The sequence below is a fragment of the Anguilla rostrata genome, chromosome 6 (genome assembly GCF_018555375.3).
Source record: "Anguilla rostrata isolate EN2019 chromosome 6, ASM1855537v3, whole genome shotgun sequence".
Classification (NCBI taxonomy): Eukaryota; Metazoa; Chordata; class Actinopteri; order Anguilliformes; family Anguillidae; genus Anguilla; species Anguilla rostrata.
This window is the reverse complement of record NC_057938.1, coordinates 28,185,484-28,208,490: the sequence shown is the minus strand read 5'-3', so window position 1 is coordinate 28,208,490 and position 23,007 is coordinate 28,185,484. Positions and strand designations below refer to the sequence as shown.

General features: G+C 40.4%; 1 protein-coding gene across 3 annotated transcripts in view; it reads left to right on the top strand.

Annotated features, from left to right (window-relative positions):
- The first annotated feature begins 1,701 nt into the window (after positions 1-1,701).
- Positions 1,702-23,007, top strand: part of greb1 (growth regulating estrogen receptor binding 1) — a 60,180-nt gene continuing 38,874 nt past the window's right edge. The window contains exons 1-19 of one of the 3 annotated variants that reach the window (XM_064339290.1): positions 1,702-1,993; positions 4,781-4,891; positions 5,549-5,725; positions 6,593-6,772; positions 7,515-7,616; positions 8,169-8,315; positions 9,245-9,367; positions 9,998-10,114; positions 10,628-10,813; positions 11,121-11,453; positions 11,767-11,895; positions 12,234-12,344; positions 12,669-12,866; positions 13,660-13,840; positions 14,332-14,521; positions 14,905-15,041; positions 15,760-16,099; positions 20,418-20,533; positions 21,548-21,747. In XM_064339290.1, the coding sequence (XP_064195360.1) occupies positions 1,840-1,993; positions 4,781-4,891; positions 5,549-5,725; positions 6,593-6,772; positions 7,515-7,616; positions 8,169-8,315; positions 9,245-9,367; positions 9,998-10,114; positions 10,628-10,813; positions 11,121-11,453; positions 11,767-11,895; positions 12,234-12,344; positions 12,669-12,866; positions 13,660-13,840; positions 14,332-14,521; positions 14,905-15,041; positions 15,760-16,099; positions 20,418-20,533; positions 21,548-21,747 (3,232 nt within the window). In that variant the 5' untranslated portion in view covers positions 1,702-1,839. Of the gene's footprint in view, positions 1,994-4,780; positions 4,892-5,548; positions 5,726-6,592; positions 6,773-7,514; positions 7,617-8,165; positions 8,316-9,244; positions 9,368-9,997; positions 10,115-10,627; positions 10,814-11,120; positions 11,454-11,766; positions 11,896-12,233; positions 12,345-12,668; positions 12,867-13,659; positions 13,841-14,331; positions 14,522-14,904; positions 15,042-15,759; positions 16,100-20,417; positions 20,534-21,547; positions 21,748-23,007 lie in introns of all 3 variants that reach the window. The other 2 variants (XM_064339291.1, XM_064339289.1) reach the window with 2 other exon arrangements.

Sequence of the window (23,007 nt, the reverse complement as noted above, 5' to 3'; positions counted from 1 at the left end):
GAGATTACAAGAATAAAATACAAATGATATTTCCAAAAAAATCTATGGAATTTCTTTTGTCAACACCATATCTCTGGTGTATTTCTGCAACTATGCAGAAAAAGGTGCGAGTGACATTTTGGCTGGTTGTCCACTATATTTCCTTTTTTTCCAAATTATAAAAGAGAGTAATGTGTCTGTGTGGGTCGGCCTGCCCTAACACTTGCTGAGATTGTTTCTTAACTTGAAAATTAAACACTGGAAGAGTCTGTTGCTCTTGCTTGCGTTCCAACAAAACGTGAGTTTTTAACATCAAAAGAGAGGATGCCGGGGGACCAGAGAATGTTATGTCTCTGAACTGCGTATTTGTGCTGTTCAGTCCTGTGTTCATGCTCATCTGTGCTTTGTGTGGCAAAACTGAAGTCAACCAATCAATATATTTCCAAATGATCTGGGATGCTTAGCAACTCAAAAAGTTACAGGAGATTCCAAAAAATATCTTAGCCTATGTCAAGTAGTTTTAAAATTGATTGAACAGACTCAAACAGATTCAGAATCTTTTTACCAGTGAAGTTAACCGCATTACTGAATGTGCACCAGAGACTTAGATAGGGATTTTGGGTTGAACCCCCCAGAAATGCAGATGGGAAGCTTAAAATATGCAAGGTTGATTGTGAAGAGCAGAACCCCCCTCCCCCAAAAATAGGAATAGATGTGGAGAAAACTAGAACAGTCATTCACCAGACATTTTAGTCAATTCCATAGTTGGATAGGTTAAAATGGAGAAAATGTGTTCCCTTTTAAGAATGTTTTATTTATATTTTGGCATTTTATAAATGACATCTTTTCATTCAGATCAAATGAAGTATGTCTTGTTTACATGCCCTTGGTAATATTATGATCTTTTTAATGATTAAATGTGATACTCAAAATTAAATACCTAAAATATGTGACATAGGTGCTTAATATGCACAATTTTAAAGGTACGTTCAGGTACTAGTGTGCAAAATAGCACTGTATCGCACCCGGTAGTGGGCATTATTTAAAGGTCTAAAAAGTAGTAATTTCATTGAGAAAGGGGTTCACCACAGGCTCTTTTAGAAGAGACTAGTTTGGAAGCCCCCTGTACTACAATGCTTCCAGATGTATCTGCTAGCATGGATCCACCTGCAGAAATGAAAGCACACTGTGAACAGCACCATACCCATGTGACTATTTACTGTGCTCCTGAATTAATTTTAGGAGAATGTAATTAATGAATTAATCACCTCATGATCTATGAGTAGGTTAGCAAAAAGTATTTTTAATACACAAACGTATGGTTGTTTTCTTAACTGTTATAAACATAACTAATATTCTCTGGAACAAATCCTCAGCCTTTGACAACATGTGTTAAAATTGTTTAAATTGTTTAAAAATGTTTAAAACTTTTAGGTTATGGTTATTCCTGTCCCCTCCTGTGTCTGAATTCAGTGGCAACCTGTGATATAACAGGAAGGCAGAGGACCAGACAGTCACAAAAGATCCCTTTATGACCGTTATCTGTTTTCATCCTCAGAGTTAGATTTCTGGTAGCTATAAAAAGGTCTCCTTTTGCTACTTCTCTGTTAAGTGCGATTACAAGAGACTTCCTGTCATTACCCAGTGGGGGTGGGGATGGGGGGACTGCCCACTCTTATGTCTCCTCCCTGGTTCCCTCCCTCCCTCTCTGTCTGTCTCATCTCCACAGAAAGACAGACTGTGACATGAAGAGGGTTCTCTTTCAATAGCTCTCCCACTCATGTTACTATTTGAAGACACTCAGTGCTTAGGAGTAATGGAGTGTTGAAAAAGTGCTTCTTATTTGTGTCTTAGAGAAAAATGGGAAACTCGTACGCAGGGCAACTGAAGACCACCCGTTTTGAGGAGGTTTTGCACAGCTCCATAGAGGCGTCCCTCCGCTCCAACAATGTGATCCCCAGACCCGTCTTTACCCAACTGTACCTGGAGGCTGAGAAATCCCCTTCTCAGGAAGGTAAGAGTTGTCCTGTTCAGTCATATTTATGCCTTCTAATAGTGCCCTGGGACAATTTAGTGTTCTTCTGATACCACAGTAATTTATGATGAGCATAAATAATACAGCCTAATGTTAGTTCATGTACTTCATGTTGCATTACAGTCACTTAGCAGATGCTCTTATCCAGGGAAATTTATAGAATGTTAGTGTAACAGTCCAATGCAGTCTTTCAGAAGCTCTCTTTAATTTTTTTTTTTTTTCTTGTAATGCATTTAGAATAGTGGCATGCATTTTTGGTTAAATATTAGTCATTAGTTAATTACTTCATTACTGAAAATATTAAAAACTGGAGAACACGGAATGTTAAACTCTATTCTTCTTCTTCTTATTATTATTATTGTTATTACTATTATTATCATTATAATAATTATTATTATTATTATCATCATATTAGCATTGCTTTACAGTTACAATAGCTATGTTAGTCATTTTGGCCTGAAGTAACAATAGTATTTTTTTCTCACTTGAACACCCAATGTATTTGCATTCACGCATCTTGGACAGAGCCACTCAGTACTGGAACAACCTGCCACTGAAATATCCAGTTGTACCAATCATCCCACTCTTACTGATAAACTTAAGACATTGCTGAAGCCAAATCACTAAATCAGTCCTGGAAACATGAGAAACTTCATCCATCTGTGAAACTTCTTAAATATATTTTCTAGTTATGTTTTCAAGTATAACTAAATTTTTGTACTGAAGGCTTGATGGTGCTGTATATTCATGTATAATACTCATTTTAACTGTTCCAACATGGCTAAGGACTATGGATGAAATTAAGTTCACTAGCACATACAGTGGTATGCAAAAATTTCAGATTGTGTGTTTTGATTAACTAAGTTAAAAGAAGCTAACCCAACCTCTGCGGGGTACAAATTACACAGGACATATTTCTGTAAATTTGAATGCACAGTTTTATTGGGGTCTTGTTGGGTCTTGTTGCATGCACTGCATGTCTGAGATCTCCCTACAGACTTTCAATAATATTTAAGTCTGGGGACTTTGAAGACCATTCCAAAACCTTAATCTGTCATACCTTTAGTTTAGTTCATGGTTAATTTTGAGGTATGTTCTGGATCATTGCTTTGCTGAAATATCCAACCTCTTTTCAACTTCAATTTATAGGATTGTTGGTATTGCTTTCAACCCCTTCCTTCCGCCTGCACAATATTCCCTGTGCCACCGGCTGCCACACAATTCAAAAGTATAAAAGAACTACCCCCAGGCTTAAGGGTTGGCAATGATTTATTTTCTTCACATGCTTTCCCTGCTTTCCTCCAAAAATATATTTGTTTCTGGCGAAAGAGTTAAATTTTTGTTTCATGAGTCCACAGCACTTTGTTCCAAAAGGTCTCTAGCTTATCTAAATGTTGTGTTACATACTTTAAATGTTGACTTTTGTGATGAGATTGCAGGAAAGGCTTCCTTCTGACAACTCTTCCACATTGATCATTTTTGCATAACCAGTGTTGCACAGGTGCACCACTACTCTGATCTCAGATAAACCTTTCTGCAGTGATATGAGGGTTGTGCTTTGCATGCTTGGCCAGTCTGTTAGTAGTTCTATTAGAGATTTTTCTTGGTGTTCAGGATCTTGCATTAACTTAAACAGTTTCCCTTAACTTCAATTTCTTAATTGTTCATCCGACAATAGGATTTTCCAAGCTGTAACTGTTTAGATATCTTCTTATAGCCTTGCCCTGATTTGTAACAGTCAATTATCTTTATTTTCAAGTCATCAGTCAGCTGCTTAGAGGAGACTGTGGTTCCTGAGAGTAAGCACAACACCCTGAGAAGTTTGAAGGGTCAGAATATAAATATATTAAGCATCATTATTGTCTTCACCTGGCATAATTTAAGGCCTAACAAGTCAATCAATTTTTGAGAGGTTAAAAAGCCTAAACTTTTGCACAAGCCACATTGACTATTTTATTGTTTTCAAATAGTTAAATTCAGTAAGTAAATAGTAACTGTGCATTAAAATTTTCAGAAATATGTAATGTTTATCTGCTTGCCTGAATTTTCATTTGCCATGGAAATACATTTCAGCGTGATGGTTGAGTAATTTGTGTGATGAGGCCAAAAGCATTAAAGTAGTCTTAGAAATTTAGAAATTGAGACAGTTGCAGTGGATTGTTGAACACTTAAATGCTTACTCTATCTGAATATTTCATGGTCCCATTTTATATTTCATTGTGACATTCTGCTTCGTATTTGCTGTCAGACAGTTTTGGCAGATATCACTGCCAGATTATATTTTCCAATATAATCACGGGCAATTATTACATGTTTCCTTGTTTTTGCCTTTCGTCAGGACATGCAACCTGCATTGTATGCTATTCAAGGCCACATTATTTCTTAAATTGGTCTGACTGGACTCTTTTGGGCAGATTATTTTATCTTTGTTCAGAATTATTAAACATTGAAATACCCAATTTTTATTAAAGGGTTGAACAATTATTAGTTAAGGGTTAAATCCCTGGGTAAAATGCCTTCTCAAATAAGTCAAGCAGTTTAACAGCTTTGTGCAAGCTGTTTGTTCCTTATTCAGCAAAAAAAGAGCAAATAATTGTAGCTGGGGAACAGGTTTTTGAAATTTTCAAATCTGTTTGTGTTGTTTTGTCAAATGTGTATTGTGTTGATTGAGTTAGCTTTGTCTGCCATTGCAGCTGTACACATGAAATCTGAAAGACTCTCGATTGTAAGACCAGGTGACATTAACTACAGCTTTGTTCCCCTCAGCTGGAAAAGCAGAAAAGGGGGAAGAGGAGGAGGAAGAAGGTGCTGAGTCCAACAGTCCACCCCCGCCCTACCACATGAAGCCTGCTCCAGAAGGCCGCTGTGCTACAGATGGTAAGATGACATACCTGGATAGGCCAGCTGTCATGACCTACAGCAAAGGATTCCCAAGAAAAGATACGGAGACCACTCAAGGTCCACGAAGACCTATGGCAGTTCTTAACAAAATAACCTTTTTTCATTTATTACTTATTTGATACGTTCAGATAAAATAAACCTGATTTTTTTTTTTAAACCGCCAGGTTTGAAAATTCTTGGTTGTATTCTGAGTAAATCAGGACATAATTTCATTGTACTAATTGGTTTATATAAATCCATTCTTTCAAATACTGGCATGAAAAACAGCCAATTCTTTGCAGCCTATAGGTGTTGGGTGAAAGTGTGACAGTGAAGCATTTAATTTAATTAAAAAGGCCCTTTTTATAAAAGGCCATAAGGGAAGATAAAGCACACTAAAAATAATATGTTGTTTGAAGCTTATTCAGGTGTTTTTAAAAATTATTTCTTGTCATTCCAAATTAGTAAGATTTCTGCTTAACAGCGAAGAAGTACACATACATTTTGGCTCAGGCCTTTCTCAGCATGTCATTTGAAAGGAAGCTTCAGATATATTTTTATAGCAATTCATTGTAACTCAGTTGCACACACAGGTAGGTGTCCATTCCCTCCTGATGATGCTTGAATTTGTTGGTGGGGTGGCTTTTCCTTTAGGGTTCTGTCAGTCAGGAAAAGACCTACGTCTGGCTTTCATTGCTAGCGACTTACTGGAGGTCCCACCAGGGTTCCTGCTGGTGGGTGCTAGATCTCCCACTTTGCCAGATCACATCTTGGTGTGCTCGGTCGACCGCACCTTCCTTCCAGATGAGAGAGGTCGGAACGCACTTTTAGGTGAGAAAGGACCCGTCCCCGCTCTCATCTCCCATGGAATGTATGAATTAAATACAGCATAATTGAATGAAAAAAGAAAAATATTATTGGAGCAGCCCTGGATGGATCTAATAATCATCACTCCAGAAAGCGAAGCTTGTGGAGAAGGCACTTGGCAGGCATCGGCAAAAAATGCAGAAGGATCTGGGTCAGGGCACCCTAACCTGGCTCCCACTGACCCAAGTCTATCATGCAGACATATTTAATTTGGCAATTTGGTTTCTATAGCCTATTTATCTGCCAGAGCCGTTGTTCATGATGTCATCTGGTGGCCATGGAAACGGGGCCTTGGAAGTGTTTTTCAAAGAAACACTAATGTGACACTCCGAGTGGGCAGGGCTTAATTTAGCTTTTTTTCCCCTAATAAATAGTGATATCCTAAATGACATGCAGTATCTTATTAGACTACAGAAGAGCAAAACTTACAACTGAGGTAGCAAAAATTTCACAGGCTTTGATGTAAAATCCTACTGTGGTACTGTTGTTCAATGATGCTATTGTATTATTCAGATACTTTTCTGTTTCTACATCATTTCAGATTTGTCACATCGTTCACATTGCAGGCTTCCATGGTTTTTTGTCATTCCAGTCTTGTCTGATACGTGGGAAAAAACTTTTAAAATCTAAGAAAAAATATATATACAAATATGCATATCCAGACATATGCTGAGATGCGCCCATGAACTTAAAACAAAAATAAATATTAAAAACCAGAAACAAGACAGAGGACAATATTTTCATATCAGGGCAGTGAAAAATATTTTTGCCTATCCACCCCAATCTTTGTTTTCTGTCTATTACCAAGCCCATCTCTCTCTGGATGCTCAGGGTTCTCTGGAAACTGTGTGGGTTGTGGGGAGAAGGGATTCCGCTACTTCACTGAGTTCTGCAACCACATCAACCTGAAGCTCACCACACAGCCCAAGAAGCAGAAGCACTTACAATATTACCTCTACAGAAATGCTCAGGGGATGCTGGTCAGGGGGCCCCTCATCTGCTGGAGAGGAGGTAACGCATCACCCATTCACCTAAAACTGAGTACCCACCTGTAACGCAGAAAGGGCCAAAAATAGAATGTGAGCCTTGATCGGCCTTGACTTCACTTAAGGAGCTTAATGATAGTGGCTTGTTATCCTAAGCTGCTACTGCAAACATAAACATAGCTGGTGTTGTTGAATTAAGAGAGATGAGAAAATGGAAATGCATATTTATTTTCAGGCTGTATAATCTACTGTGACAGTGGTAGATGAGTGTATTAGTAGATTAGTTTGTTAAACACCCCATACTTAGGGAATAACCTGGCTACAATACTTCTACCTGTTATTAATGAATGATATTTTCATATTTAATGAGTTTTGCAAATATTGTTTGCCCAATAATATAATTTGCTGATTGTAGTTTTTAATGTTTAAACAAAAATAGCAATGCGATATTGTTTCTTGACATAGGGAATCACCATTTCAAATCCTGAATAATAGCCAGCCAGTCATAATTAGTCTCTTAGCGTGCTTTAAAATATGAACTAATAAAAGTTCACATTATTTTGAAATATGATAAGTTATTGAATCCAAATGACCTTCTCCCTCTTCTTCTGGAGTTTGCACATGTGTATGTGTTTCTGTGTTTCTGACGTGAACAACTCAAGTACCACTGCCAGGAGTTGCACTGAAAAAGGAACAGAGAGAAAAAAACCTCAATTTTTCCTTGGCAAAGAGCATTGAACCCTTTTCCATTAATTTGTGAATTACAGACAGCAGATCAAAACCAAGTGCCTCTAGCCCTGGTGTGGGTCACTTGTCTTCAGATCCTCCCCTGCCCCTGGAGCCAACATCAGCCACAGGCCAGTACACAGGTACACCATGCTAGGGTTTCAACTGTGACTGTGACCAAAATAAGGCCTGGATTCAATAAAAATGTCACTGCTACAGTGCAAAATATAACTACATAGGTCATCTCGCTCCTTGTATATCACAGCAGGGAACCAACCAAAATGAATATATAACATGATGCTGTAATTGTCTTTCGAATGTGAAAATACTGTGTAATTGCAACAAATATATTGTTTTCTCTGTATTTCTGAAGCTGTGCTCAAAATATTATCTTAAGTGTGTCAAATTTAAAAATTGGATTCTGGTTAGTTTAATCTGAACTTCAGCCTCTGCTACATTTTTTGAATCAATTCTCTATCTTTGGAGATAAGAGGAGCTGTTACACATGGTTTGGCGTGGGGGTCTGTATATTTTCTTTGTCATGGGTTAAGTAATATATGTGAAACTGATGTAGTATTTATTAGAAATGGATAGGTACATTATTCTTAAGACGAGGATTAACATTTGAAATGATGATTTTCCGCTTTAAGTCATGTTGGATATTTTTTTAAATGCACCTTTCTCTTTGGTAGCAGGCATCTCTACAGATTCATTGGCTTCCTCTTATGCACAAGGTGCCTCCCCTGCCTCCATGACCAATGGCAGGGACCACCCCATGCCCCAGCAGCCCTCACACCAGTCTGGCCTGATGTCACAGGGCCTGTGCCGGCCCTCTATCACAGGTACTCCTGCCACATAGGGAGGGTTAAAACGCACTGAAAAGTCTGTTGTTTAAAAAACACTAAATGCTTCCCAAATAAGTATATTTATAAGTGTAGTACAGTAAACATAGTAGAGCCACAGGTTGCTCTGCAGATGACACAGAGGGACCACAAACAAACAAAAAGGTGTCAACAATGCCTATTAAATATATGCATGCAACAACATAACTCAAATGCATGTATTTGAAGTTCTGCCCATCCCCCTATCTTTTCCACTCTCAGGACAAGCACAGCCTCGGGGGGTTGGTTAAAACCAGAGAAGTACTAATTTAACGCCTTTTCTAGAGTTGTTGCTCCGACTGTAGAGCCATCCATCCACACACACATACACACACTCACACACAAACAACTTCACACTTCACTATAGAGACTCCCCCTCCACCCCGTTAACGGTTCCAGGAAGAGCCCCCCTGCATTGTCTGGATTTTTTACTGTCCTCTCTTGTTAAAAGCCTTTCGTCCTTTCATTTTACAGCACTAAAGCATTCCCATTGGCCCCCTTTCCTTTTTCAGAATGCATCAATAAACCACAGCTGTAAGCCCCCCTCTGTGTTCTTGTGGAATTGGAGGCTTCCTTCCTGAAATGTTTTAGCTCCTAATTTTCATTTGTTCTCTCTTTTTTTTTTGGGCTTTTGCATGCAAACAGGATTTTTTTGTTTGTGTCAGTTGCATATTGTAATATACACTACAATGGCTGTATGCAGGTACAGGGTTATGTGTGGTTTGGGTAAGTGTGTGTGTGTGTGTGTGTGTGTGTGTGTGTGCATGAATGTATGCATGTCTGTGTGTGTGTGAGTGTGTGTGTGTGACTTTTATAATGTGTACTGTTCTCAACATTATTAATTGATTGTATTTGTTACATATGGTATGGAAATTTGTATAAACTTTAAGGCACCATAACAAACACAGGACCACCCAAAAAAAGACATAAAAGCTGGTCATCAGAGCCTGCCTTGACCACAGAGCCTTCAAATAAGACAACCTCTTCTGCAGCAGTCAATGACACAAAAACAGGTAGGGGTTGTTCATTCAGTATGGGTACATTAAGAAAGGTCCAGGCCAGTGTCTGTTTGCTTATAACATTATGGTTCAGTTAGCCTATTCAGTTTGAAACTCTGATGTGAGTTTGCCCAGCTTCTGGGAATGTGCTTTGCTAAGAAATGAATGGTCAGTTACAACCATGTTCTTGTTTATGTGGGGCTCCATTTAGAAGTACAAGTAGAGCTATGAGCTATACCATGATTCTGGAAGTGTAGAACCAGCAAAATTACTGGAAACCAGCTTCACAAACGAATTTCCCTTTCCAGAACTGTATTTTTACAGTAAAATGTTTCTTAAAAAAATTACAGGAATTTACTGCTTTTTCAGAACACTGTCATTGTCATGTAGAATAATGGAAATAACTAATGGCAAGAATGTTATTTAAAATAACAGGATTTAAACTTTTTCCCCCCTTCATTACATGGTTTTCACTGGCAGCGTTGCTGCCAGGCTTTTCGCTGTTTTGTAAAGGATTTTAAAAAATGTATTATTTATTTTTTACAGTACAGGAAAAAACATAAAATAAGCTTTATAGTTAAAATGTCAGTGCAAAATTTGTTTTCCATACATTCAGAGCAACTGTGTTTTATGCTTTTCCAACAGATTTTGAGACCCAAACATGTGTTTCCCAGTGCTCCTCATTCCTGCCACAAGGGGTGTCTGTAACAGTGCCTGATCATCTACTTCATACCTGCAGACTCCAGCCTGTTATTTTTAAAGGTAACTACTGGCTATTTTTACCATACAATTTTTAAATACACTGTTTAACCAATTGAGGTGTACGATCAGACATATGTGATTAGAATGTAAAAATCTGAACCATGATTCATACTTCACCAGTAGGAATTAAGAAGTGATGAACTCCTACACATCACATCCAGTCACTCAGTTCTCTATACAACCCTGAAAACTCCTTTTCCAGTCTGATTGTTCTCTTAGCGAGACTCTCTGTAACTCATTCAATTTTTGCGACTCAGTGTATGGAAGGAGTGTCACAGTGGGGGGGAATATTGTCTACGCAAAGTGGGTGAATAAGAAGAAGGGTCCTGTAAATTCTGTTAAGCTTGAATGATCCACCAATGAATGCATAAACATAAGGCTGAAATGGCTGTCACTGCTACAGTAGGTGTTGTTCCCAGACTGTCAAGACTGTCTTGAGATATCTTGAGGTCTCAGCGTCCAGTCTCTGGTGACCATTCTCAATGTAACTCTTGTGCACGCGTTGCCTCTCAGGCCATGGCAGTTTGCCGCCCTTGTGTGGGAACGTGGGTGAGGTGAGGGTGAGCTCCCTGCTGCAGTCCTGCTACAAGAGCTACCAGGCTCTGCCTCGTGTGTATGAACAGTACAGAGCTTCCCCCATCCAGCCCCTCTCCACAGAGATGCAGATCCTGCTGACCGTCTACTACCTGGTGCAGCTTGGTGAGTCACAGATTTCAGTTCATATATGTAGTTTACAAAAACAAAATATGAGGAATACCTTTTAATCTGTATTTCATATATTATGACTAATTAGATTTTTTTGTATGTACCTTCATTTATACTGCACAAAATGTTAGTGGTGTAGATACGATAAATTTTAACACATCAAAATACATTCTTCTATTTTATATAATCTGAAACCTTGTAGGACACAATTGTAGGACCTATCTATGCTTCAGATAGGTCCTACTGTCACCTGACCTCTTATGGAGCTCTGATTTGGGCTACTATCTCTGCTCCTCATCAGGCTCAGATCAGGTTCCACTGATTGATGACCTGGAGCAGATCTTTGTGCGTTCCTGGCGTGAGGCAAACCTTCCGGAGATCCGGCAGTGTCAGCAGCCCCTCCCCCCTGGCCCCACCCAGCCAGTCAGCCCCACCCAGCTGCCCTGGCTTGCCAAACTGGCCACCAGCTCCTCTGGGGACAGTGTTTTGATTCTGGATGCGCCTGTCTCATTAGCCGAAGGGCTGAATGAGACCTTCCGTAGTCTGATGGAAGGGAAGCTGGCCCGCACTAACTATGTGGTCATCATCTGCACATTCAAAGGTGGCAACACTGAGTCCTGTGTTGTGGTGACTGGTGAGTACAGGCATATGTGTGTGTGTATGTGTGTGTGTACGTGTGCATACGTGCATGCATGTGTGTTGCATGCTACAGTTGAGCACAAGGTGCAAAGTTTGTTTGCTTAAAATGTTATTTGTCGGCTGCGATGGGTTTAATTATGCTCTTCTATTTTTGTAAACCACATCCAGGTGAGTCGTTATTACACAGGAAGTCTTTCAGTATTAAGGAGCAGTTTGTTTGTTTTTTTTGATCAGTAATGCCACCTTGTGAACATTCTGCATTGTGAATAATGAGTGATTGGATCTGTGGCTGCTTTGTTCTTTCAAAGGACGTTGCCAGGCCCGGGCTTTGGCTGAGAGCATGCTCACCCCAGGTGACTGTGCTAATGAGATCAGTTACGAGCTGGCAGCTGGGAAGACAGGAGAGCTGGGGGCTCTCCTCCGATCTTTGGGTCCAGGTAATATGTAGTAGACATTTTCAAGTGTCAGACGGAAGTTAATAATGATAATCATGGGTTACATTTATATACATCTCTACAGAAAATGGGGGAAGCTCACATTAACCACCACAAATGTGTAGCAAAATTCAAAATCAAATTTCAGTAAATCAAAATTCCTGGTATAGGAATGTTGGACCAGAATGGTCCAACATATGCGGATGCATAGGTAGGCAAAGAGAATTTGGAATTTTTGCAAGATGCTGGAGAAAATTCCTACTTTTTGAGATAAGTGCCATAGGATTTTTTCAGTTGTATGGAATTTTAAGGCAAAAAGTAAAAACGCGTTGCTTTGTTAGATGGTGACATGGATGCCTTACTGGAGAAATTCAGGTCAGAAAAGAATGTCCGTTTGCCACTGTCCAGCAGCCTGGAGCCCTCACAAGAGAACACCAAAGCTACTTGTTCTGGTAAGATGCACACAGGGCTTCAGCCCATATTACATTCTACTAAACACCTTCCAGGTTCATAAAAACCAATGCCAGTGAATTCAGATCTCTACTGGTTTATAGCAATGGGAGCGCCAACTAGCCAAATATTAATACTTTGTAAAAAGTCAAATGTACATTGTGAGTTTTTTTCTTTTGATTCTTTCATCAGTCCTAAAAGCATAAATAAAGCATATCCCTTATCCCCAAGGAACAAAATTAAACTAGAGGTGCAAGGTCACTTTTTTATGATTAATACTAATACTAGATGAATCAAACGGCTGTATATGTCATGTTTCAACCCAGAGTTCCTGACAGCATGGCATGACATCCGGCCTGTCCAACTGGCAGTAGCCAGGAAGCTGCTGTCCCATGTGTGTGCCATCGCTGACTCCAGCACCCAGAACCTGGACCTAGGCTCCTTTGACAAGGTGGAGTTCCGCATCTTTACCCCACCTTCTGAGGCCACATTTCAGCAGATCGTCTTGCACCTATGGAACTCAGGTTGGCTCTTCTCAACTCCACCAATCACAAACATCTGTGGTGACATGTTTACTATGGCAACAGAGGCCTGAATTCAATCCACATATGTCCTTACCGGTAACTCACAACTAATTATAATTGTTGTTTTTTAATTCTTCACAAAATGTTTGGCAGACAGTAAAATTGTGATAGTGATTCAAAGCACAATTTATAAAAAGTTGGGGAGTATTGATTAAACCAAGGCCAGTGCCACATGACATGGGAGATTTCATACTCCACTGTACCTCATATGTGTCATACGTAGGATTAATTGTCCATATACAGTCCTGCCTCACATAGGTTCATACAGCATCTCATCACTTTTTAAGAAGGGGGCTACACTAATAAAGCATAGTAAACCGGAATACAGCACAGACAACTTTGCTTTTTTAATTTCTCATTTTTTCACTGTTTTTATAAAATGAGTTAATGTTAATATAACATTGGTAGACTGTTTAGCAAAAAAAAAATACATTGTCAATTTAGCTAGCTAGTTGGTGCATAGTAATATTGTCTGGTAGTTTTTTAAACTGTGCTAAAAGAATGTACTCTGATATGTTAATAAAGAATGCCTACCATTTATACCTTTCTTGTTACATGCTTCTACATGTGCTGTGTTTCTATGAATATAGAATAGGATGGATGCAACTCTTAGAAACAGGTGCCGCTGTATTTTGTGTGTTGCAGCACTGTAAAAAACCTCAGTCTTCTTTATTACCACACAATGCTGTCGTGGCCCCTGGTGTTCATCATCTCTAATGGTGCTGTGTTGCAGGCATACTGAGGGAGCTGTGTCTGGATAAAGAATGCCTGTCTCAGAAAGAGGCTGAGCAGTTTGTAGTTAAGCTGGACCCAAATGCCCAGGGAAAAATCAACGAGTTCATTCAAAGTTCTAAGAGGAACCCCTACACTCTGTTCATCCTGGTTCATGACCATGCCCATTGGGATATTAACAGGTGGGGGGACCACTAAGGTGCACATGGAAGAAACTGGCAGTTAACTTTGACAGGGATTGCACTATTGAGGAGGACACTAAGGCCTGGATTCAATCAACACCTGCTCTTATCTTTGACTTAGAAATAATAACGATTTAACAATTTAAGTGCAGTAATAAAAAAATGTAACTGCAAAAACCAAACCCCCCCCCAAAAAAAACATTTCTTTCTATATGTAAGTCAAAGGTAAGAACAAATATCCAGGCCCAAGTGTCTTTTTTCAATTTCTGACATGCTATCATTTTACAACCTGTTACGACCTTACATTCACTGGAGTGATGTATACTTTTAATTGGTTTTACATTAAATACCATGCATTCTTTACAAAGGAAATTGCTCTTTAAACTAACGCTAACTGGGATTGAAGGGAAGAGTCATTTGACCACAGTACATTATTATTATGCCATAGGTGGTGCTGCTCATTTAAGTCATTGCTTTTGTCCCTCTTTAAGGTCCACCAGGGCATTCCATGGGGGGAAACCCAGTACTGGGGTGGTGGACAGTCTGCTGAACTGCACAGAGGTTCAGGATGCCCCAAACATCCTCACACTCCATGTCACCTCGTGTCCCTATGCTCTCCAGACACAGTGCACCCGCATCAGCCCCTACAATGAGATCCACTGGCCATCTGCATCCAACCTTGTAAGTGTAGTCACTGCTGTTGAAAGGTTCTTAATTGGATATAAATGGGGTTGGTTATTCAATGATTAAGATGTAACCATAATTCTGAGACTAGTTAGATTGTAATTTGTTAATAATTAATCAGTAAATCCTAACCTATGAAAATTATGTTTTTGGATGAAATGTAGTTAGCACAAAAACAGCAAAGCACAAAAAATAATTTACCATTGAAATGTTATGTTTCTTAGTTTAACTAGTGAAATTTAAGAGGGAAGCAAGAAGTTATTATGTGGAGTCCTGCTAGGTGGAAATGACAAACTAAGTGAGTAGTTGTCTGTTTACTCTGTGTAGCTGTGTGTTTGCCTGTGAACCTGTGTGTCTCTTGTCTTTCTGCTTATGTACAGGACGTGGATATGTACCACGAGAAGACCAAATACTTTGGGGTGTCAGAGTTTTTGGAATCAATGCACTTAGGGAACGGGCAACCCCTACTTCGATATGATGGCTCCTTCGAGAGCATGGCTACAGCATTAGGGGAGAGGTGACCTGATCTCTCCATTACTCCATTTCTCCATTTCTGGTCTGGTACCAACAGATTGAGTTAATGCTGTGTATTTCCTTAATTGCTACAGGAAAAAAGCTGTCAACTGAATGTACATATGTAACTAACATTGATCATACTCCACTCAATGACTCCAATGCACCACACTTGGGGTTGTTAGTACCAAGTTTGCCAAGTCGCTTTAACATTCAACATTTTAAAAATGTTATTGAAAATATGGAAGTTTTGAAAATATTGTCTTATTATTTTGTAAAATTTCTAACACTTCCTTAAAAGATTTTTGCATGGGAAGATTCGGTTAAAAATAGGCTTTACTGCCATTTCAGTGATGCAGCAGCTGAATGACACTCTGAGAATTATTAGAACTCAGACAAATTTCAGCCAGACTTTGCCTTCCCTAGAAGTGATGCTACAATAGTACTTACATACTATATATGTATATCTGTTATTGCTCTTGAAGGGATTTGGCTTTGCACACAACCCACCGAAGCAGCTCAACAAGCCAATTAAATAAAAAGCTATAATATACAACAACTGTATTAAAACTGTTCCATTACGTACCCAAAATGTGTAGATAAACCTTTTTTTTAAAAGAGAACTTATTTGACTGACTGAGGATTTGGGGATGAACTGTAGGATAGCTGTACTGATTCAGAATGTTAGAATCATGACCCTCCCCTCTTTGCACTTGGACCAGGTTCCCCAGGTTGCACAGTGCGGTGATCCGGACCTACATCCTCATACGGCACTACACACTGGCACTGATGGCAGTGTCAGGTCAGACCCAGCTGCAGAAGTACACATCAGCTGAAACACTGGAGATTGTGCGGGGTTTAGTAACCTCAGCCCGCTGCTGCCCCAGTCGTCATGGTCACATGGTGCTGATCCGTGTGCCTTCCCCTTCATTGGCTTCCATGGCCTATCAGCGCCTGCGGCAGGCCAGGGAGAGCACAGGGCTGCAGGACCTCTTTGAGATTGTCCTGGGCGACCCCGGATCTGCCCTGTCTGTGGGCGAGCCCTTCCTCAGCCAACTCAAGGTTAATTTCTTTCACTTTGTAATTTACCACTGTGATGAGTGAACAGGCAACCACCATCTTCTGTCAGTGTGCAAGGGGAATCACAAAAAGTGTTGGTACGACAAGTATAATTACAGGTATAATTTCAATTTATCCTAGGATTAACAAACCTTTTCTATAATGTTTATAATCAGAACAGAACCCGTATAAGACATCTCTATATAAATAGATTATCTATCTAGTAGTACTTTATTCGTCAGCAGCCATTCCACTGTGTACTCTGTTCCAGCTGAATGACAAAAGCTAAGTGCGTTTGTGCTTCATTAGTACTTAGATGGAAGTTGGAAGTTGGGGGAGATGTTCCCTGTGGTTAAATAAACAACGGTTGGGACACTGCTGTAGGAGGCGTGTTCTTTTAGATGAGGCAATAAAACTGAGAGCCTGACTGTAATCATTAAAGCTCCCATGCCACTTATCGTAAAGAGTAGAGTGTCCCCTGGTATTCTAAATTCTTAATGCTGACTCTCTCAACCCGTCACCTAATCATCCCCTAGTCTATTTGGCTAAAAATGGTTCTCTCCACCTGAGCTGATGTGCATTGAGTATTCTGGTGCAAAATGGCTGCCATGCGTCACCCAGGTGGGTGCTACACATTGGTGATGGGGAGTTTTCTCCTCATCACTGTGTAAGGCAATGTAGTATAATAGGTAAGGAACTAGTCTTGTAACCCAAAGGTTCACAGGTTTGATTCCTGGGTAACCGTTGTAAGGTACTTAACCAACATTGCTTCAGTACATATAAATGGATGCGATGTAAAAGTAGTGTAAGTTGTTCTGGATAAGAGCATCTGCTAAAAAAAGTGCTTTCAGTGTGAGAAAAGTAAATTATAATACCTTCTTATAATAATAATAATAATACCTCAGATTTATATAGCGCTTTTCTAGGTACTCAAAGTCGCTTTACATGGGGAAACACAAAGAAAAAGAAATAAAACTTTATTTGGTGAAAGAATAAAAGAAATTGTGTCTAAAAGTAAAAACAGCAAGAACACCACGGGGTGGGTTGTTAGCTGGGGTAAGCAAGTCTGAAGAGATGGGTTTTGAGGGCGATTTTGAAGGATGGGAGGGTGGGGGCATTTTTGATGTGGTTAGGGAGTGCGTTCCACAGGGAGGGGGCAGCACCTGAAAAGGCCCTATCACCCCAAGTTCGGCGCATGGTCCTGGGGGTTTGCAGGAGGTTGGCATCACCAGACCTGAGGGATCGGAAGGGGACATGATAGTGGAGGAGGTCGGAGAGGTAGGGGGGAGATAAGTTGTTCAGGGCCTTGTAGGTGGTGAGGAGTATTTTGAAGTCAATTCTTTGTTGGACCGGGAGCCAGTGAAGGTCTTGGAGGACTGGTGAGATGTGGTCTCTGGAGCGGGTACTGGTGAGCAAGCGGGCAGCGGAGTTTTGTACATATTGGAGTTTATTGAGGACTTTAATGGTGATGCCATGGAGGATTCTGTTGCAGTAGTCGAAGCTGGATATAATAAATGCGTGAATGAGTGTTTCAGCAGCGGAAAAAGACAGAGAGGGCCGGAGGCCGGCAATATTCCTTAGGTGGAAAAAGTTTACGTGGGGGAGGAATGAGAGGGTGGGGTTGACGATGATTCCAGTTGCGGACGTATGTGGAGGGGGTGACAGTGGAGCTGTCGATATTAAGTGAGAAATCCTGGGTGGAGCAGATGAGGGAGTTGGGGCCAATGATAATTTCTGATTTATTACAGTTAAGTTTGAGAAAGTTCTTTTGCATCCATGTTTTTACGTCTGTGAGGCAGGTGGTGAGGGTGGAATGGGTGGCTGCAGTGATGGTCTTGGTGGAGAGGTAGAGCTGTGTGTCGTCGGCGTAGCAGTGAAACTGGAGGCCATGGTGGCGGAGAATCTGTCCGAGTGGTAGAATGTAGAGGATGAAGAGGAGGGGACCAAGCATCGAACCTTGGGGGACACCATGGGTGACTGAGGTAGTGGAGGATTTGCAGTTGTTGATGGAGATGAATTGATGTCGGTCGGAGAGGTATGATTTCAGCCAGGAAAGGGCAGTGCCGGTTATGCCAAGGGAGGACTGGAGATGTGTGATGAAGATGGAGTGGTTGATGATGTCGAAGGCAGAGCTGAGGTCGAGGAGGATGAGGATGGAGAGGAAACCGAAGTCAGCAGAGAGGGGAATGTCGTTGGTGACCTTTAATAGAGCAGTTCCTGTACTGTGTATGGAGCGGAAGCCGGATTGGAAGGATTCGTAGAGATTATTGGAATCCAGGTGTGATTTCAGTTGGGAAGAAACAGCTCATTCTAGGATTTTAGAGAGGAAGGGGAGGTTGGAGATGGGCCAGTAGTTATTGGGGGTGTTGGGGTCAAGTCCGGGTTTTTTTAGTATGGGGGTGACAGCAGAAAGTTTTAGGGCAGGGGGAGGAAGCCAGTGGAAAAGGAGGAGTTTATGACTTTTGTGATGAGAGGAGAGAGTGAGGGGAGACAGGCTATAATTAGGGTGGAGGGGATTAGGTCCAGAATGCAGGTAGAGGTCTTCAGCCAGTGATTATGGAGGATAGGTCAGATCCGGTGATTTCAGTGAAGGAGGTGAGTGGGTGATTGGAGAGTAGAGGGGAGGCAGGTTCAGGACCAGGAATGGTGGTGGAGGAGGAGGATGCCAGTTGGGTGTGTATTGTGTCAATTTTCGATTGAAAAAACTATAAAAATGAGTCACATTTGCTGATGGTGAAGAAGGTGGAGATGGTGTCCATAGGCTTGAGGAGTTTGCTTATGGTGGAGAAAAGTGACTTAGGGTTGTTGGATTGGATGACGGAAGAGTAGTGGGAAGTGTGTGCACTGTTGAGGGCGTCTTTATATTGCTGCTGGTGTAGTTTGTATGCATCTGAGTGGACAGTGAGACCGGTTCTTTTGGCAAGCCATTCCAGCTGGCAGCCCTTAGATTTGAACGGACAGAGTGAAGAAGATTTTTGGAGGAGCTACAGGAGTACTCCTGTAAACAGCGCATAGCTGGTTGCTAGTTGCTAGCTACTAGCTGCTAGCTGCCTGAGTGGCAGCTAGCTAGCTGACAGCTATCTGTAGAGGAAGCGGTCCCAGCTAACAAGGGCTAACCGCGCCGGGACAGCTGTGGGGCTGTCCGGGTAATACCTCACAGTAGCAGTGGTAGAGCTAGGCAGAGCCAGGAGGATCCAGTTGCGTGGCCCACTGACAGCAGGGAGCTGACTACTGGTTGCTTGTTGCCGGCTAGCTTGAAGGCTGCCAGCTAACCAGCTAGCTTGAGAGAGCGGTCCCAGCCAACAAGGGCTAACCGCACCGGGACAGTTGGATGATTGTCCGGGTTCTCAGTAGCGGTCGTAGTGCTGAGCGATGGTAGATGGGAGGATCAGTAGTGCCTACAGGTAAGTACGCATCCGTCAAAAAGTAATGATCCGGTTGAGGCCAGATGAAAATGCGAGAAACGTTGTGAAGTAAAACTAGCAATAGGTTAGAATCAGGTTAAAATCAAACAGGAACGCTTGCTGGAGCGCAAGAAAAGTAATCTAAACTCAGATGAAGAAGCGGAGAACAAACAGCGCCAGCGTCCTCTCACATCCGGGAGCCATGTGAAAGATTCTTAGGGATATCACATTTTTGTATTCCTGAGAGTAACACTGATGGTCTCCACTATTGTACAGCCCACTGGATAAGAGTGTCTTCTAGGTGTTCATAATGTAATGAATTGTCATATTTAAAATATAAAAACATTAAATAACCATTTTTATAGTTCCAATTTATAGTTTCAAATGACCCCATATTAGCCTCCGCAAATTTTTATGAAACAAGCAAGATAGGCTTTATTAACTGTTAATTTGAAATTAAATTTCAAATTAATGGGATATTAGGCTCTTAAAAATGCATTTTTCACAAAATTCCAGATGGTAGAAAATCCTATATATAACACTACAACAAACAAGTCAAGTCTGCAATTTCAGATAACCTCCAGATGATACTATATTTGTATAGTACCATCTACAGTAAGTAGACTTTAGGGGTAGGCCTGTATATAAATGAGAACTTTCATGAATGTACATTATGCAGTAAAATGTTCCGTATTAAATATTGGACTCATATGTACTCTGTTAGAGTTGAATTAACACTGGACATTTTACCGTGTGCACTGTCAGGTACAGTGGAAAAAATAATAACAAGTTACAGTGGAAAAATTACCAAACTTCCTGGAATTTTATGCATAATAATGATGAAAAATACATATTTTTAAAATAACAAAATTCTGTTTTGTCATGTTAAAAGTTGTTATATTTTATGATTGCCCCAGGTGTGGTTAAAGATCCAGAATGCTGACTGGTCGCCACATACCTACCTGGAGCTGGAGGCCCTGCCCTGTATTGTCATTTTCACTGGACTGGACCCACAGGGAGAGTCACTGCCCAGGTCAGGCAGCCCCTTTTACCAGAGTGAATGGTGATATAAAAAAAATAATTTGCCTTATTTTCAGGCTGTATGTTTTCACTGTTATATTGTTGTATTGTTTTTTTATTGTTATATACAATTGTGTATTGTTTTTTAATCTGTACCAAATACAGCTTGGTTCACTTCCATCAGCAAGTTCATCAGCAATAGAATTTTTGGAAATCTTAATCAAGAAGGCTTACAGCATGACTTTTATCTGTGTAACATAGCAGGAGTTTTCAGTGTCCCTGAGCCTGAACTTACCCTTTACTACTTGACTATTCCAGTTTATCTCTTTGGCTAATAAACAGTTTTTCATTAGAGTAAAAGCTATGGATAACCTCTTTTGACTTGATTTATTTTCTCCCAACTGTTACAAAAGATATATTTTCTGCCATGCTAGCTACTGACGCTAAAAAAACCACTGGGCTGATTTACTTAACACAGGTCTTCTCTAGCACCCCTTATTGTTGAACCCCTGTTCCAAATTTTTAATCTGACAATTCTATCAGGAACAATGTCTATGGTGTGGAAGGAAAACAGCCCATGGACTCCCACTTTATAAGGATGGTGACTGCTGACCCCTGTGACCTATGTATCTACTGCCCTCTAAGCTCTAAGCTTTCCTGCCTTCCTAAAATTGTAATGTGCCTGATCAATTATCAACTTCCTGATTGCCAGATTTATTTATACTAGATATTTGAGCATGTCAGACACTGTCGAAGAAGCAAATTTGTTTTTTGAAATTGACCTGGTAATTTAGTGCATCTTTGCTTTTCTGATAGGGCAGCAAACATATCAATATACATGTCTGCGTGATTGGAACTTTGACTGGTCTATCTCCCTAACCCCAGATACACCATTCGATAAAATACAGCAATCTCACCAGCTTGCCCACTAAATCTTAGTAATACCATACTGTGAAATGAAAATGAAGGTGTCTCAGCATGTTGAGAATTGACTCAATGAGATCGGTTCTCTTCCTGGTACCCTAAGGTCTTTGAAGTACTGCGACCTGCGTTTGAGCAGCCCCTCCAACCTACTGCGCACAGACCTAGAGCAGGAGCTGGGGTTGGCCTGCTACCTGGTGGCGGCTGAGCCTCGTAATAATCAAGCAGCCATCAGTGACCTTTCTGAGAGTGACCCTGAGAAGCTGAGCAGCACTGACAATGAAGATGAGGAAGTGGTGGCAGACAGTGAGTTTTTGTTTACTCAGCTTTTTGCTTTGTGAATTTAAAAACATAATTTAATTTAGAAAACTTATACTGGTACATACAGTACAGCTAACAAGTATCTCTTGTATAATTATTGTTGATATTGATTATTGTTACAGTTTTACAGCACCGTCATGCTGATGGGTGGTCATGTCAAGAAGGAATGCATTCATGTATCTGCCCCTACTAAGCGCTGAGGGGTACCCAAATCCCAAAGTGCCTGTTATACATTCATGGGCATGTACACCACTATGAGCCAAAAATAATGGTACTTGGAATGAATTAGAGGCCAAATTAAATCATCAAAAAATGCTAGCTCCAAATGTTATTCAATATGCATTTTTAATGTTTTGAGTTTAGTTTTGTCATGATTCAATAAAATTGAAATGAAGTTTCTCAAAAGTGGGAAATGCAACACGCTGAAGACATATTACATATGTATATACACTTAAGATATAAACAGTATATTGTTTTGGCTCTGTACTTCAGCTCATTGGATTTGAATTATAGCCCTTTTAAACATAGTCTCCCCATTTGGACAACTGGCTGCTCAGCTGTTTCTTGGCCTGCTGTTTCATCATTAATTCATGTACAAGACAGCTAAAAAAAGATCTAGAGTTGATTGCATGTTTGGAATTTGCATTTGGAGTTTCTGTTGTCTCTCAACATGTGGACCAAAGCAGTATCAAAGTAAACAAAGCAGGCCATTATGAGGTGGCAAAATCAGAATAAATCAATCATATACATAGACAAAATATTAGTTGTATCAAAATAAACTGTTTGGTACGTTGTTAAGAAGCAAAAACACATTGAGCTGTGTACTAGCTCTTCGACCCCTTCCCGTCTGTGTGACCAAAAGCAACAGTCCCGACTGTAAGCAGTAGCAACGTTTAAGAACAAATACATGAAAGAACTGGGTCCGCAATGAGTTACGCAGTTGCTGGAGCCCTACTACTCTCCCTGACACAAATGTCTCCATATTGCAATGACAAACACTTGCCTGCATAAAATTGAAAGCAATTGGCTTACCGCTTCGCCCAGCTCTTTGATTGCATTATATATAATGTGAACAAAAGAGTTTGTTTTCACTATGCATATCCCAGTGGATTCTGTACCAATACAACAATGCAGTCATTAGAAATGGTCCCATACTGCTAAACAGTGTGCCCTTTTAATAAAATAGCCCACAGATTATACTGTTATAATCAGCCTTTTGTTGATTACAAATGATTTGGTAACTTG